Source organism: Rhinatrema bivittatum, chromosome 3, assembly GCF_901001135.1.
Source record: "Rhinatrema bivittatum chromosome 3, aRhiBiv1.1, whole genome shotgun sequence".
NCBI classification, from domain to species: Eukaryota; Metazoa; Chordata; class Amphibia; order Gymnophiona; family Rhinatrematidae; genus Rhinatrema; species Rhinatrema bivittatum.
This window is the reverse complement of record NC_042617.1, coordinates 512,874,896-512,892,046: the sequence shown is the minus strand read 5'-3', so window position 1 is coordinate 512,892,046 and position 17,151 is coordinate 512,874,896. Positions and strand designations below refer to the sequence as shown.

Below are 17,151 nucleotides of genomic sequence, written 5' to 3'. Positions count from 1 at the left end.
CCTTAGTATAGACAGATGGACTCAGGACCAATGGGTATAGTGTACTCCTGATAGCAGTCGGAGATGGATCAGATTTCAATCTGACGTCAGCCCCTAGTACATATACCCCTGCAGGAAGTGCAGCTCTTCAGTATTCTCCTCGAAAAGCATTGTGGATATATGTGTGACTGACTAATTTGGTTAACTTGATTAACTTTATAACTTGGTTAAACTTTATAACTTGATTAACTTGATAAACTTGATCTGGTTGAATTGGCTATAGCTGGAGACCACCAGAATACTCAACCGGAAAGCGTCGCCACCCGGTAGAGTGGGTGTCCTAGGTGAATGAAAACATGGCTTACCCTTGAATCATTTGAAGTTCCATGCGTAACGGCAGCCAAGGGTGGGATGCTGAGTCCATCTGTCTACACTAAGGAAAACAAAATTATCAAGTAAGTAATTTCTCCATTTCCTAGCGTGTAGCAGATGGACTCAGGACCAATGGGATGTATAAAAGCTACTCCTGAACCGGGCGGGAGGCTGCCCGTGACCCACTTAGTACTGCCCTTGCAAATGCCTTGTCCTCCCGCGCCTGAACATCCAGGCGGTAGAATCTGGAGAAGGTGTGGATGGAGGACCATGTCGCCGACCTGCAAATCTCGGTGGGTGACAGCATTCTGGTTTCTGCCCAGGACACTGCCTGGGCTCTAGTAGAATGGGCCTTGACCTGTAAAGGCGGTGGCTTGCCCGCTTCTACGTAGGCCGCCTTGATGACTTCCTTGATCCAGCGGGCTACGGTTGCCCGCGAGGCCGCTTCCCCTTGTCTCTTCCCGCTGTGAAGGACGAATAGGTGGTCCATTTTTCGTACAGGTTCCGACATTTCCAGGTATCTGGATATGAGTCTGCCGATGTTGAGGTGGCGCAGGCTACGAGTCTCTTCCGAATTCTTCAACTTATCCGGCGATGGTAGCGAGATGGTTTGGTTAAGATGGAAGTGTGACACCACTTTGGGAAGGAACGAAGGGACCATGCGTAGCTGGATGGATCCCAGGATGAGCCTGAGGAATGGTTCACGGCAGGATAGTGCTTGTAGTTCCGAGATGCGTCGGGCTGAACAAACTGCCAGTAGGAATGCTGTCTTTAAGGTTAACAAGCAGAGGGACAGACCTCGGAGAGGCCTGAAGGAGGTTCCTGCTAGAAAATCCAAGACCAGGTTGAGATTCCAAAGAGGTACCAGCCACTTTAGTGGTGGGCGGATGTGTTTGACTCCTTTCAGGAAGTGTGAGACGTCCAGGTGAGAAGCAATGCTGTCGCCCTCGCTCTTGGAGCTGTAGCATGACAATGCGGCTACCTGTACCTCGATGGAGTTGAGGGACAGACCCTGCTATAGTCCGTTCTGCAGGAATTCCAGGATCACGGGAACTTTAATTGAGCGTGGTATGACGTTGTGGTCTTTGCACCAGGCTTCGAATACTCTCCAGATCCTTATGTACATTAAAGATGTGGAGAACTTGCATGCTCGGAGTAGGGTGTCGATTACAGCCCCCCCCCGAGTATCCGCTCTTTCTCAGGCGAGCCCTCTCAATGGCCAGGCCATAAGAGAGAATTGAGTTGGATCCTCATAGAGGATCAGTCCTTGTTGAAGCAGGTCTCTGTGTGGAGGCAGTGGCAGGGGGGTCCCTGCTAGTAGTCTTCTCATGTCTGCGTACCACTGTCTTCTTGGCCAGTCCGGGGCCACCAGAAGTACTAGTCCCCTATTAAGCTGTATCTTGTGAATGATTGCGCCAAATAGGGGCCACGGCGGGAAGGCGTATAATAGGGTCCCCTGTGGCCAGGTCTGTACCAGGGCATTGATCCCCTGGGACTGAGGTTCCCGCCTGTGGCTGAAGTATCTGGGTACTTGGGCGTTGGACCGGTTTGCCAGAAGGTCCATGTCTGGTGTCCCCCACTGGTTCACTATCATTTGGAATGCTGAGGACGACAGCTTCCACTCTCCTGGGTCTAGACTTTCCCTGCTGAGGTAGCCCGCCATGATGTTATCTTTCCCCGGCGATGTGGACGGCCGAGATCCCTTGGAGGTTTACTTCCACCCACATCATTAGGGGGTCTATTTCCAGAGACACCTGTTGGCTTCTGGTTCCCCCATGCCGGTTGATGTAGGCCACTGTTGTGGCGTTGTCTGACATTACTCTGACCGCTTTGTCTCGGAGTCTGTGGGTGAAGCGTAGGCAGGCTAGTTTGACTGCCCGGGCTTCCTAGCGGTTGATGTTCCATTCCGACTCTTCTGCGTTCCACTGCCCTTGGGCGGTTAATTCCTCGCAGTGAGCTCCCCATCCTCGTAGGCTGGCGTCTGTGGTGAGCAGGGTCCAGGTTGGGGAGGATAGTCCTGTTCCCTGGCTCAGGTGGCTGGCCAGTAGCCACTACTGTAGCTGGGTCCGAACCCTGCCCGGGAGTGATAGACGTACGGCGTAGTTCTGAGACAGGGGATTCCATCGTGATAGAAGTGAGCGCTGCAGGGGTCTCATGTGAGCTCGCGCCCATGGTACTACTTCCAGTGCGGATGCCATCAGACCGAGGACTTGTAGGTAATCCCATGCTGTGGGGCGAGGTTCGCTCAACAGGTTTTGTAACCGGTTCCAGAGTTTTGATCTCCTTGTGGGAGTCAGGCTGACCTTGTCTTCTTTGGTGTCGAATTGGACTCCTAGGTATTCTAGAGACTGTGAGGGCTGTAGAGAACGTTTGTTTGTGTTGACTACCCATCCTAGGCTCTCCAGTAGAATTTTGACTCTGTTGGTTGCTTGGCGGCTTTCCTCTGAGGATTTTGCCCTGATCAGCCAATCGTCTAGGTAAGGATGTACGCGGATTCCTTCCTTCCTCAATGTTGCCGCCACTACCACTATGATCTTGGTGAATGTCCGGGGTGCTGTGGCTAACCCGAAGGGTAGTGCCCGGAACTGGTAGTGACGGTCCAGGATTTTGAAGCATAGATAGCGCTGGTGTTCCTGGTGAATTGGGATGTGTAGGTAGGCCTCCGAAAGATCCAGGGATGTGAGAAACTCTCCCGGTTGTATTGCCCTTATTACGGAGCGTAGGGTTTCCATGCGGAAGCGGGGAATCCTTAGGTGGCGGTTGACTGACTTGAGGTCCAGGATGGGCCTGAACGTCCCTTCTTTCTTGGGGACGATAAAATAAATGGAATAATGCCCAGTATTTATTTCTTGTGGAGGCACTGGGGCTATGGCCTCGAGGGCCAGTAGTCTGGTTAGTGTAGCTTCCACTGCTACCCTCTTGGCGAAGTCGTGGCAGGGGGACTCCACGAACTTGTCCGGAGAGGTTCGTAGGAAATCCAGATAATACCCCTCTCGAATGATGGCTAGGACCCACTTGTCCGAAGTTATCTCGACCCATCTGTGGTAGAATAGGGCTAGTCTGCCCCCTATGGCTTCTTCCCTTGGACAGGTCAACTGAATCTCATTTTGGGGTACGGCTGGGGCCTGTACCCGAGCTAGTTCCCCTCTTGTTGTGCTTGGTCTGAAAGGACTGGTTCCTGCCCATAGGGCGGGACGCTTGATAGTTGTTTCTGTATGGATTGAAGCGCTGTGAACTTCTGCCCCTGGAGGGTTGGGGAAGGGTCGCTGGTTCCTCTTCGTCCTGTCCTCCGGTAGGCGCAGCAATGGGGACTTGCCCCATTTGTTGGCCAGTTTCTCTAGCTCGCTGCCGAACAGGAGGGATCCTTTGAAGGGCATCCTTGTGAGGCGAGTTTTAGAAGAAGATGCGTCGGCTGACCAGTTTCGGAGCTATAGTTGCCTCCTAGCAGCCACCACAGATGACACTCCTCTGGCCGCCTTGCACACCAGATTGGAAGCAGCGTCCGCCAGGAATGACACTGCTGGTTCCATGACTTCTCCAGGGGTGTTGCTCCTGGTCTGAGATAAGCAGGCACGTGTCACTACGGTGCAGCAGGCCGCTATCTATAGAGACATAGCAGCTACATCGAAGGACTGTTTAAGGATGGATTCCAGACGCCTGTCATGTGCGTCCTTGAGCGCTGCTCCTCCCTCCACTGGGATAGTAGTGCGCTTCGAGACTGCGCAGACCATGGCATCAACTCTTGGGCATGTGAGAAGATCCTTGATCGCCGGGTCCAGGGGGTACATGGCTGCCATGGCTCGTCCCCCTTTGAAGGTGGACTCTGGAGCACTCCATTCCAGGTCAATTAGCTGCTGGATGGCTTGTAACAGTGGGAAATGGCGGGAGGTCTGGCGGAGGCCCTCCAGTAGGGGATTCGGCTTGGGCCTCCCCGAAGCATCTGGGCCCGGAATAGCGAGCTCCCTCAGGCTGTGGGCGACCAGGTCAGGGAACTCGTCCTTGAGGAATAAGTATCTCATGGTTCGGTGAGGCTCTGTCCCCGGGGGAAGTTCCCCCTCTTCCAGGGGCTCTGCTTCCTCTTCAGAGTTGTCCGTGTCCCCATAGGTGGGGCTCCTGGGCGGTGGAAACCTCTGTCTAGGCCTCGAGGGGCCTGGGCCATAAAGGTCCTCTGGTGGAGGATGTGGCTAGTCAGCCAGGGGTTCCGTTTGCATGTGAACAAAGGTGTGTAGCCCTTTGAAGAACTCCACCCATGAGATAGACGCTGGATCCAAGCTGAGGGGCGTTGGGTCCCTGGGGGTCCCCGTTTGTGGGGGTGTCCTGCTGGGAATTGCCAGGTCCGGGGTACCCACTAAGGAGCTATTACTTGGCCCTGAGTGAGACTGGCCCTGGGCTGGGTCTCCCAGGGCCTCTTCGCACTGAGCGTTGGCCTCCTCGCTTTGTGCAGCTCTGATATGGCATTCTGGGCAGAGACCTTGAGCCTTTATCTCTGTTTCTGGTGGTGCCATGGCTGTCGGCGCGTAAATCCTTATGCGCTCTGGCGCGTCTAGATGTGCGTGTGGGTTGTGCACCCAAGTCGTGGATATGTGCTTAGCCCGGTAGGCACGCGGGCTAAGCACATGTGCGCGCGGTCCTTGTGCGTGTAACTTATGCGCACAAGGGATATGTGCGTGTAAGTTTATGCACATATGTAATTTGTGCGCCTAAGTAAACTTGTGCGCTCGACCCAAAGCTACGAGCGGAGAATAGGGCCAAGATGGTGATGGCGACCACGCGGGCAATATGACGACTATCTCGGAGGGTCGCCACGTGGGTAGACCCTTGGATCTAACCGGGGCCTGGCCCTGCTAGGACGGATCAACCCGGCGGCACTGGTCCCGGTCGGCAACCTGTGCGACTCCTCGAACCTCGGAGTCGACGCTGAAGATTTCTACCTTACCTTGTCTTTGGCACTTCCCAGTTTCGTTCTGGGCGGTCTCCAGCTGCAGGGGGAGAGGGCAAATACCTTCACCGCCACGCTCGAGGGGGCACCTGCTGCTTCTCAGCCGCGCCCAGGATCGTGGTCCTCGCCGCGATTCGGCCACCAGACCGCTGGTCACCTCCGAGGGACCACGGAAATCACCTCGGGAAATCTCAACTGGGGGAGGGACCCGAGGGTATCACTGCAGGAGAGCGGGGCTCGTCTTCTGTGGTAGGTTTCATCTTCAAATTTGGGTTTTCTTCTTGAATTGGTTCTAATGCTGTGAGAGCATGCAGATAGTCCCTAACTGCTATGGAGACGGAAAATACTGAAGAGCTGCACTTCCTGCAGGGGTATATGTACTAGGGGCTGACGTCATATTGAAATCTGATCCGTCTCCAACTGCTATGACGAGTACACTATACCCATTGGTCCTGAGTCCATCTGCTACACGCTAGGAAAATCAGTTTAACCTGAAAAAGGACTGCAAGTACGGTATGTCAAAGGTCAGCATTAAGTTTTGCTTCTGCTTTTTGGGCTCAACGTACAAGAAACCATGGTACCTACAAGAATTCAGTATTAACCTAATTGAGAAGATAAGAATATTAATCAGTTAGAAAATGTTATACAAAGAAACTAACCCATTGGTGTGAGGCGTGGTGGAGGTGAGTTATATGATCTAGTGCACAGCTTTAGATGCGTGAGTTCTGCATGTATTTTAATCACCATTGCTCCATTGGAATTCCTACTCAAAGAATTTATCTTTGTTGTCAATCTTCAGTGCTTATTTCAGTAGTGGTAAGCACCAACCACAGTCCGACAACTTACCCTCTCTCAGGTGCGATGCTGCCTCCTCCATTTCTACTGCTTAGTTGCAGGCAATACTATAAATGACGTCTCTCAGGAAAAATTCATGCAGATGGTTTCTTTATATGATAAACTACTAAAATTAAGGAGTGTGAACTGGCTAGCCACCACTTCCTTCTGGAGAGTTAAGGCACATACTGGAAAACAAACCAGACATAAAAAAATTACCTTAGATGAGATTAAATAACAGTAATTCACACAAGCCAGAGAGCCTGTAGGGAGGACTTTATTTTTCATTCCAGGGGGGGACACCCAGAAGCAACATCAGGAAATATTTCTTCACAGAGAGGGTGCTGGATGCCTGGCATGCCCTCCCCTCCAGAAGAGGTGAGGCTGAAAACAGTAGCCCTGTGCTACTGTGGAATTTGCACAGAATTCTCCCTTCTTGCAGATTTCCTCCCTCGCCTAACATAGCAATCTCGGCTACACTGGTGCCGAGACTGCCATGCTAGCATGCTTGCCTGCTGGAAGAGGAAGCATCACTGGACGTGAACAGAGGCATCGCGGCCTGGGCGAGATTAGCAAGCTCCACCATGCGAAGGCCAGGACAATACAATTGGTGAGCGGGGAGGGGGAAGGGAGAGAAAGTTTCTAGTAGGGTCTCGAGGTATGAGGGGAAAGCAGGTGGATGGGGAAGAGGTCAAGAGTAAGTGAATGAGGACAGGGACAGAGGTCAAGTGGGGATTCATATTTCCATTTGTTCTGGGCCAGAGGTCTGCAGCCATTTACATGTGTGCCCCTGGACTGGACAGCTGAGCAGACTCTGACTTCACCTACAGAGGTTGCATTTAACCAAACATCATCTGCTGCATGAGACCAGCCCCACAGCAGCTGATGTTTGGTTAAATGCAACTCCTGCTGCTATATGTGAGGCTTGGAACAAGCTTCCTAATTGAGTAGCAGCGGAGGTCATTGTCTGCTGAGCTGTCCAGTGCCATGCCATGGGTTGCTGCCCCTGGCCTAGAGCAGGTGGAGATATGAATCTTCCTTTGACCTCTTCTTCTGCTCCTGTTACCTCCTCTCATGCCACCCCCACCGTGGTGAGAGAGAGAGAGAGAGATGACCAGTCCCCCCTGGAATGAGAGGCCCAGTGTGGGTAGGTAGGTGTCTGCCTGGGAGTCTATGTATGTATGTATGTGTGTGTGTGTGTGGGGGGGGGGGGGGGGGGGTAGAGAGAGAGAGAGTGTGTGTGTGTGAGAGAGTTGTATGTGGGGAGACAGAACATGTATGTGACATATGGTATGTGAGAGAAAGCATATGACTGATAATTTGCAAAAAATAGTATTATTTTGACAAATTTGCAGAATTTTGAAAAATGTGGGCACAGAATTTTAAGTTTTTGGTGCAGAATTTTAAGTTTTGGTTTTTTTTGCACAGAATTCCCCCAGGAGTAAAATAAAAGATTTCAAAAGGGCATGGGATAAGTATTGCAGATCCCTAGATGCTGGAAATGAAACAAGCAGAGTTACTACCTTTTACAGAAGGCACAGGTTAACTTGCACGGAGTGGCAATCACTACCCTTAATGGAAGGAACAGGGGTAATCTACATGGCTATTACTAACTTCAACAGAAGGTAAACTGTATGAAGCAGTAGTTATAGCCCTGCACAGAAGGCATGGAAATAACCTGCAAGGAGAGGCAGTTACTACCATGAGCAACTTACAGGTCGATCCAGTAAGGCCGCGGTAAAAACAGTGAGGTAGTGTCAGGCGCACCCTTCCTCCCCGCACGCACAGTTCTCTTCACTAACTCCCCGATACTCTCCTCTAATCGCATGCAAATGCATGCCGCGGCTGTGAAGCGTTAGGGAAGGGTTATGCCCGCGCAACCCATTTTACTGTATAGGCGCTGTAACAGCGCCTATACAGTAACCTGGGTGCGCTGGTACCCCGTGACGCCAAACGTCGTGACGTCACGTCTTCAGCGGCCAATTGCACGATTTTCCCGTGCAGGCGGCCATCTTTACTTTGCCACCTAGCTGCCTACCCGATCGAACATGCTGCCGCTGCTGGCTCCCCGGATCTCGCTGCCACCCCCGGACCCCGCTGCCGCTGCCCCCCCGGACCCCGCTGCCGCCTACCCGCCGCTCCCGGATCCTGCTGCCGCCCCCCCCCCCCGCTGCCGACCCGCCCGTGCGATTTTGGCGCTCATCCAGGCAGGGGAGGGAGGGAGGAAGGGAGAAGGGACTACCGGATGCCGCTGATGGCTGCCCGCCGCCCACCGGGACCCACGGCCCTCCGACAGGTATTTAAAATTGTTTTATTTTTTTATATAACACACAGGTTTTTTGTTTTTTACACTTTTTAAACTTACCATAGCAGGCCCGAGCCTTGCTACTTTTTCGTTTGTTTTTTTTTGCCCTGGTCCTGTCCGGTCTCCTGCAGCCCCGTCCGGACCGGACGGGACCAGGGCGGGTAAGCAATGTTTTTACCCTACACTACACTACACTAACTCCTACTAGGGGGAGGCGGTAAACTAGCAGGTTAAGGCCGCGGCAGAACAGCGGGTTACGGAGGAGATAATATCAGCGCCCGTTACAGTATCGCAGGGGAATAGCTAATTCCTTCATTATACAGCTTTTTCGTTCATTTACATGCCGGGTGCGGAAAGGGTTATGCGTCTGTTTTCAGAAGCGATACGGACGCGTGAAACTGGAGACTGTATCGCCGAATTGCCTTGCGCGCCCGAATTGTGCGCTACGAGCACGTTACAGACGGGCAATCCTCGAGCGGACGATACTGGATCGACCTGTTACTGGGCAGTCTCGATGAACCATTTGGTCTTTATCTGCCGGCATTACTATGTAAATCCGGAATCGGCTATCTCCGTCACCTCTCAATCACTCGTCTAATAAACTGGAATACAACGCCCAGGAGAGAGTAAGTGTGTGTGTAACACCGATGCAGCAACAACAACATTACCACTATTACCAACGTTATAGCAAACAAATAAACAAATCCTTTAAAAGGGAGGACTGCCTCATCTTACCATTGCAACCACCGCGCGCAAACCTTCAAATACTACCCAAATCCCCACACAATCGCTACTATAACATTCTTTATTTAAAGCGACCAATAAGTAAAGCGCAAAACGGAACGTCACGACGAGCTGGGGGCGGTAAACATTAAAGACTTCCTGTTTCCAGTAATGCAGGGCGGAAGAGGAAGTGCTGTTTGTACGTGCGCGTGGAACGTCGGGTGATATGGCGGCTCCCCGACGGCTTGTGCAATACATAGTCGTGCGCGGGGATCTGCAGCGCGTGCTCGCTTGGCCACTTGGCGCACTGGTGGCGCAAGCCTGTCACGCGGCCACGGCTGCCATTCACCTGCATTACAGCCACGAGGACACACAGCAATACCTGCAAGGGTTGGAGAGCATGCACAAGGTAGTCTTGGAGGTAAGCGCGGGTGCGCATGCGCAAAGGCGGGCGGTAAATGCGAGCAGCGTGCTTGTTATTGGCTATGTGCCTGACCAATCTAATGTCTCAAGATTCCGATTTTCATGCTGTCAGTTTCTGCAAGGAACCCCCTGAGATTTATTTGCACGGAGTGGTTAATTTGAAGATTTAGATTAATCTATCCAGAAAAAACGGTTACAGCAGTTCAGATATGCACATTGAAGTCTTGACGATTTGCCCCGTTGCTCCACAGTTAAAAACTTATGCTACTTGTAACTTCAACCGCCTTTGTCTAAAAACCAGGTCTGTAAATGAGGGGTAGGATCTCTTGAACGACAGATATGAAGGGGTTTGTATACTAGTTAAACCTCTTTAAACTGGGATTTAATTCCCAGTATGCTAACCCAATGAGGTGCACAGCTTGGTAGTGGTGGACGAGTGCTCGACCCTCTTACTGATGCGGCGTTGGACAGCTCTGGCCCAAACTGAAAAGAGTCGCTGGTTCCTAAGCCTCCAACGCACCACATCATCTTCGTTCTCCCCAGAGTGGTTTCGGCGTCTTTACCACTAGGAGGGCGCTGCTTTGCTTTCTGATGCCAATGGTACCCAATTCAAAATGTAATAAGGTGTGCTAAAGCTGCCCTGGGTTTTCCCACGCAAAGCTCTATAAGAGCATGAAATAAGGGTTTTGGGTGTAGGAAAAATAGTGCAGACAAGCATGCTTACAGACCCGTGGTTTTGCTGCACGAGTGCATGCTAATGGCATGCAAAGGATGTAATTATCTAATGGGCAATGCAGGAAGCCACCCTAGCAGGGAGTTTATCATATTATAAATACAATTTTCCATTCTTTAACTGCATATCTTTTCTAGAATAACTTGTCAAATTGGATGGGCCATTTGGTTTTTTTCTACCATTATCTACACACACACTCACTCACTCACACTCTCTCTCTCTATAGAGAGAGAGAGAGAGAGAGAACCACCTATGTTGATGAGTATACATATTTTTCTCTTAAGTCAAAGGGCTGACAATTTAGATATGCTCAAACCAGTAGTATAAAACTAGGGGCATGATGAAAACTTTCCCTATCTGCCCTGACATGGCGTTAGGGTTGCTTTTTTCTGGGTAGGTTGGGTGCTAGCACAAGTTCAAACCGGGCAGTCTAAAAAGTCAGTTTTGAGCTGCTACTTTTACTGCTTGCCAGATGTGTTAAACAACAGCCAGCAGGCAATAGGACCCCATATTTATTTATTATGTTTGGTATACTGTCATTCAGTTTCACCATCATACCGGTTTACAGTAATCAAAATAGTTAGAAAAATTAAACCAGTCTGCAATTCTTTCTTCTGCTTGTAGAAACAGCTGCTCTTTTTTCTTTGTGAGGATCCATAGAAACATGAGGGCAGAAAAAGACCATACATTATCTCTAGTAGTTACCATGGTGCTCCAGCAAAAAATCTGTATTCTCTGTCTCCAACAGATGGCAGGACATAACTTGTCTGGTGCAGCATGAACTTGACTCCAAGGCTTCAGCTTTTGCCAAGCCTGGTGGAGAAGTTTTGGGCAGTTCTGTATTTGTCAGCCTTATCTGCTTTATTGACAATGATCTGCAGGCCAGGCTTATGATGCTTCCCATTTAAGTGAGTCTATGTAATGCTCCCAGCCCCACAGGGGGTTTGGTAGAGCTTGTTTTTGGCTCAGGCAGAGCTTCTGTGGGACAATGTCTTCCTTCCTGTTCTCCCCTTCCCTCCCTTTGGTTTCTGAAAACTTTAAAATGGAGAAAAGTGAGGGGATCAGCTGATTCTGTTGAAGCAAGCGACTGGAGTAAAGTAAGTCTCCAATGGCGCGAGAGAGGGGATATATTTGAGTGGTGTAGGACCAGGCCTACTTAACAAAAAAACAACCCAGTACCAAGGAGCAAACAGCACATAAATTATTAAGGTTGTTGATGATAAACAGAGCCCTAAAAAATGACACCACAACAGCCGAGATGCTGCGGGGAAAACTGTCATCATAGGTCTCTGCTTGGATTTTTTTTATAGTGCACAATTAGAAGACTGGGAGAAAATGGGTGAGGTGGAACAACAGTGGGCCAAACTAAAAGGAGCCATTACAAAGGCAACAAATCTATATGTTAGAAAAGTAAACAAAAGTAAGAGAAATAAGAAACCGATCTGGTTCTCGAAGGAGGTGGCTACTAAAATAAAAGCAAAAAGAACAGCATTTAAGAAATATAAAGGATCCCAAAAAGAGAAACACAGGGAAGAATATCTGGTGAAACTGAGGGAGATGAAGAAAAAAATCAAGAAAGCAAAATGTCAGGCGGAAGAAAGGATTGCCAAAGAGGTAATGTTAGGTGAAAAAACATTTTTCAGATATATCAGAGAAAGGAGAAGGTCCGAAGTGAAATTGAAAGGTGATAAAGATCAATGTGTGGAGAGAGATGAAGAAATGGCTGAAATATTAAACAAATACTTCAGTTCGGTATTCACTAAAGAAGACCATGGAGAAGGACCGTCGCTAGTTAACAAGATTGGATGGGGGTGGAGTAAACAAAACTCAGTACAGAAGAGAATGTATGGGAAGAGCTAGGAAAACTGAAAGTGGACAAGGCCATGTGGCCGGATGAGGTACATCTCAGGTTACTGAGGGTGCTCAGAGATGTGCTGGCAGGTCCGCTGAAGGACCTGTTCAATAGATCCTTGGTAACGGGAGTGATGCCATAAGACTAGAAAAGAGCGGTAGTGGTCCCGCTTCACAAGAGTGGGAGCAGAGAGGAGGCTGGAAACTATAGGCCGATTACCTTCACCTTGGTGGTGGGAAAATTAATGGAGACTCTGCTGAAGGAAAGGATAGTGAACTATCTACAATTGGGTGGGTTGCTTGACCTGAGGCAGAATGGATTTACCAGGGGAAGGTCCTATCAGACAAATTTAGATTGGGTGATTAGAAAATTGGATCAGGGAAGAGTGCTCAATGTGATTTACTTGGATTTTAGTAGAGCTTTTGATACTGTCCCACGTAGGAGACTCGTGAACAAAATGAGAAGCTTGGGAGTGCATGCCAAGGTAGTAGTGTGTATTGCAAACAGGTTGACTGACAGGAGACAGCGTGTAATAGTAAATGGAACCTACTCTGAAGAAAGAACGGTGTTAACTGGAGTACCACAGGGATCGCTTTTGGGACCAGTTCTGTTCAGTATCTTTGTGAGTGACCTGGCGGAAAGGATAGAAGGTAAAGTTTGTCTATTTGCAGATTATACTAAGATCTGCAATAGGGTGGACACATTTGAAGGAGTAGAGAGAATGAAAAGTGATTTAAGAAAACTTGCAGAGTGGTTGAAGATTTGACAGCTGTAATGCAACTCCATCATTGCCCTCTGCTTCAATGGCAGTGAGAAAAGGGGAATTGGATTCAGACAGCAACCAACGAGGGCTCCGATTTTTCCGGTTTAGGGAACAAATAAACATGGGGGTAACTAGCTGATGTGGCGCTTACTACCCTTAATCACTAAGCCTGATACTTTTGATTCAACTCCACCCATGTCAGAAATTATATGTCGACAAAACAACAATAGGTCTGAGAACACTGATTGCTGAACCCAAGCTGTTTGAAACAGCACCGAAAAGCACCAATTGTGACACATTGTTTGGAAGTAAATCAATTTTTAAGATTTGCATTTTTTTTTTTTTGCAATAGAACAAGTTTCATAGACAGAGAGGAGACAGATTTAATGTTACATCAGAAACAACAAAGATGGATTTTATTTTGGATAGGGTGGAACCAGTAGCTTTAAATACATTTTGAATGGCATCCTTTTTGTTTTTATAAGATATTTTGAGAATAAGTCAATGATTACCCTAATATGTTCTAAGCAAAGCAGTCAGTAACCCATATGGTTGGGCAGCCTGTTCATTTTAGAATGGAGGAAGGAATGAATAAATCTTGAGTCAATAGTGGAATTAAGCGACTGACTATTGTCAATTTGAAAACTTAAGACAACATATCTGTGTTCTATAAGCATTTGTATTTAGTGACACTGTTGTATACGGATTATAGAAGAGAGCTGTCAGTTTATTTACCATCAATATCCTTCATCATTTTCATCAATATGTTGCCATTTTTTATGCATAAATTGAGATCATGAAAGATAAAAAAAATTAACATCATGTAGGACATTCCAGATAAATTTGCAAAACTGAATGTTTTGGTGCCATTGCAATATTGATAGATTCAGCAAATGTATTGAATAGGAAGGAATAGATTAATATTGAAGAAGCAATTAGTAAGTCACAATTTTTCAAAGTTAAATTTTATTGGTCAATATTTGTCAATCATGTCAAGCTAAATAGTAATTGATGTATTTGATAATTGGTATAAAGCTTGATGGCACTATTTATGCTGCAGTGATTACATGAGGTGAACACTGGTCACCGAAAAAGACAGTCTTTGAAGAAATGAGTCTGGTAATGTTTGTAAGGAATTTTTAAATTATAGAGAGAATGTTTTCAGCAGCACGTTAATGTTGATATTATCTCGTTCAGTTTTGTTCTCTAATGCAGCCAGCAGGGTGAAACAAGGGTCGGAATAGACGAGGCTACAACTATATTTTTGAGTGAGTTCTCTCTTGCTGTTTGAGAACAATTTATTGAGAAAACACAGTAGGGAAGCGATTGCAGAGAGACATACCCACCTGTTCAGGTTGGCTGGACCCGAGGACCCTGGTCTGGAAGTCCTGGGCATATTGCTGTCTCTTTACCGCTCTGCGTGTTATCATCAGCCAGTGCCGGGTGCCTATTTAAACATTGAGGCAGCAGCAATTGCGAGGAGACACACTGCCGGTTCTGGTTGACTGGACCTAAAGATTTTGGTCTGGAAGTCCCAGGGATATTGCTGTCTCTTCACCACTCTGTGCGACAGCATCAGCTGTCAACATACTGCCGAAGCTGCGGGCCTAAGGGGCACGCTCCTTGAAATTTTGGAAGGTGTTCTTTTCTAGCCTAAATGGGAAGGAAATGGGAAAGAAAGTTAGCACCTCATCACCTGGATCTGCTGCTGTGAAGAACCCCATAAACTCTCATTTGGTTTGAAGGGGGAGTCAGCCTTTGAGAAATCCTGTTCCTGATATTTCTTTTTCTCTGCTGCTTCAGACAGTCCTGCCCAAGAGCAGCCCCCACCTTTCCTCTTGGGATCCTTTTAAGGCCAGTTACAGACTTCGAAGAATAAATTAGATTCTGGATTTTGACCTTCTACATCAGGCAGTATGGATGCAGGAGATTTTCAGGTTGGCCAAAGCGTGAATAATTCCCCCGTGCCTGTAACGGGCTCTCATCCATCTGCCAGGAGGTTCGGATACTGAAATAGCTGAGCCTGAAAATGTGACTCTTGCCGATGTTTGGAGGGTGGTTACAAAGATGGAAAAATCTCCGACTCGGTTCTGTAACCCAATTTGGAAATTTCTCTATTAAAACTAGAAGCATGCTTGAAGCTCATGGAAAATATTGGTAAAGTGAGGCTGTAGTTTTGATAATTGCCTTACAATTACACCTTACACCTTGCCCCAATGAAAAGGTGAGCTGTGTCTTTTTAACTGGATGATCTGCGACTTCTGCCTCAGGCACTCTCTTAGAGAGACCAAGATAAATAATACTACAGCAATCCACCTGGCTGAAATAAAAGCTTGAATTAAAACTGCAAGATGTGCTTGGTCCAGAAAATGGCTCAGATGCAGCTGGGCTTGCATGAGCAGTTTTACAAAGATGGGTGAGCCTTGGACAGTATAGCTGAATGGCAGACATTATAGCAATAATAGCTCCTGCTGTTCAATCTGGAGATGTACAGACAAGGATTAATTCCAGGTGTTCTTTAATGTGACTCATCCCTTCTCTCCCCACCTCAAAAATATATTAAGATCTACTACTACAGCTTTGGAAAGACTACTGTGCTTAACTTGGTTTCTTTTCAGATCAAATGTTGTTTTGTATATTTCAGGCCCCAGATGAAGCATCCTTATTGGCGTTGGCAGAAATCCTGAAGCAGGCAAGCGTGGATCACAAAATCTGGATTGAACAACCTGAGAACATTGCTACCTGTATTGCCCTCCGCCCTTATCCCAAGGAAGAAGTACATCGACATCTAAAAAAGTTCAAACTTCTCAAGTGACACGAAATTGTCAGCAACCTTGGGGCCTGCTATGTTCCAGACAGCACAGAGCATGGATCTTTCTCGGTACTGCGGCGGCATATACAGGACAGACTGGGTAGCTGATGCACACACACACACACACACACATACACAACTCCTGCTATCCTAAGCCAGAAGTTCGACCTTGTACTATTGTATCAATAAGGCAGTGCTGTTAACAAGGGGAATGCAGGAAAAAAAGTAAATGTTTCAGGTCCTTATATGTATATTTATTTGTGTGTTTTCTATACTGTCATTCCCTTTGAGAATCACTAGTTCATATATGTGTTGTAAATAAATTTGGAGGGATTTTTTTCAGTGCTAATGACAGGTTCTAGCACAGCTTGTCACCAGCTCTTCCTTAAAAGTGAAAGGTAATAATAAACCTAAGCATAAAGAGGGCAGTGAGAGGAGATAGCAAGAAGGATACATCCAAGTATTCTACAACTCATGTTGAAAACACTTTTTCTTTTACTGTTTTTCTTTTGGGGAAATAGTACTTTTATCTCCTTTATTGATGTCCTGGTTAACTGAATTAAACTGCCAATTTGAACTTCTTACATCATTTTAGCAGTAGTGCTGGAAACAGTCACGGCTAGGACACATCAGCATAGCCATCACCCATCCTCGCCTCTGGTTTATCTGCAAAGTGGGGGGTGCTAGCATCAAGAAAATAAGAGATGCCATGCTGGGTCAGACCAAAGGTCCATCAAATGCAGATCCTGTCTCCAACATTGGCCAACCAAGTCACAAGTACCAGGCAAGTGCCCAAACGTTAAATAGATCCCATGCTACTAAAGCTGGCAACAAGTAGTGGCTATTCCCACTTAATAGCAGTTTATGGCCTTCTCCTCCAGGAACTTATCGAAATCTTTTTTAAACCCAGTTACAATAGCTGCCTTAACCACATTCTCTGGCAAAGATATTCCAGAGCTTAATTGTGCATTAAGTGAAAAAGTATTTTCTCTGATTTGTTTTAAATGTGCTACTTGCTAACTTCATAGAGTACCCCCTGGTCCTTGTATTACCCAAAAGAGTAAATAACAGATTCAAATTTACCTGTTCAAGTCCTTTCATGATTTAATAGACCTCTGTCATATCCATCCTCAGCCATCTCTTCTCCAAGCTGAATAGCCATAATCTCTTTAGCCTTTTCTCAGGGGAGCTGTTCCATGCTCTTTATCATTTTGGTTGCCCTTCTCTGTACTTCTGAAAGTGTAACAATATAATTTTTGGGATGCAGTGACCAGAACTGCACACAGTATTCAAGGTGCAGTCTCACCATGGAGCAATAAAGAGGCATTATGACATTCTCTGTTTTATTTGCTATTCTCTTCCTAATAATTCCTAAAATTGTTTGCTTTTTTTGACTGGCACAGCACACTGAGCCGA

The 17,151-nt window shown here is 47.5% G+C and overlaps 2 protein-coding genes across 2 annotated transcripts in view; one reads left to right on the top strand and one right to left on the bottom strand.

Annotated features, from left to right (window-relative positions):
* CENPO (centromere protein O) overlaps positions 1-9,290 on the bottom strand; it is a 49,289-nt gene extending 39,999 nt beyond the window's left edge. The window contains exons 1-2 of the mRNA XM_029596194.1: positions 9,165-9,290; positions 6,137-6,312 (exon numbers count right to left, since the gene is read on the bottom strand). Of these exons, the coding sequence (XP_029452054.1) occupies positions 6,137-6,167 (31 nt within the window). The 5' untranslated portion in view covers positions 6,168-6,312; positions 9,165-9,290. The remainder of the gene's footprint in view (positions 1-6,136; positions 6,313-9,164) is intronic.
* Positions 9,291-9,337: 47 nt separating this feature from the next.
* On the top strand, positions 9,338-16,319 carry PTRHD1 (peptidyl-tRNA hydrolase domain containing 1). Its single transcript, XM_029596195.1, has 2 exons — positions 9,338-9,573; positions 15,568-16,319. The coding sequence occupies exons 1-2, from the start codon at positions 9,379-9,381 to the stop codon at positions 15,736-15,738; spliced, it is 366 nt and encodes a 121-aa protein (XP_029452055.1). The 5' UTR covers positions 9,338-9,378; the 3' UTR covers positions 15,739-16,319.
* Positions 16,320-17,151: the final 832 nt, after the last annotated feature.

Bases quoted from the DNA above. Each gene is read 5' to 3' on its own strand.
- PTRHD1 (XM_029596195.1), top strand. From the start codon at position 9,379: ATGGCGGCTCCCCGACGGCTTGTGCAATACATAGTCGTGCGCGGGGAT. The intron at 9,574-15,567 runs GTAAGCGCGGGT...TGTATATTTCAG, and splicing joins TGCACAAGGTAGTCTTGGAG to GCCCCAGATGAAGCATCCTT.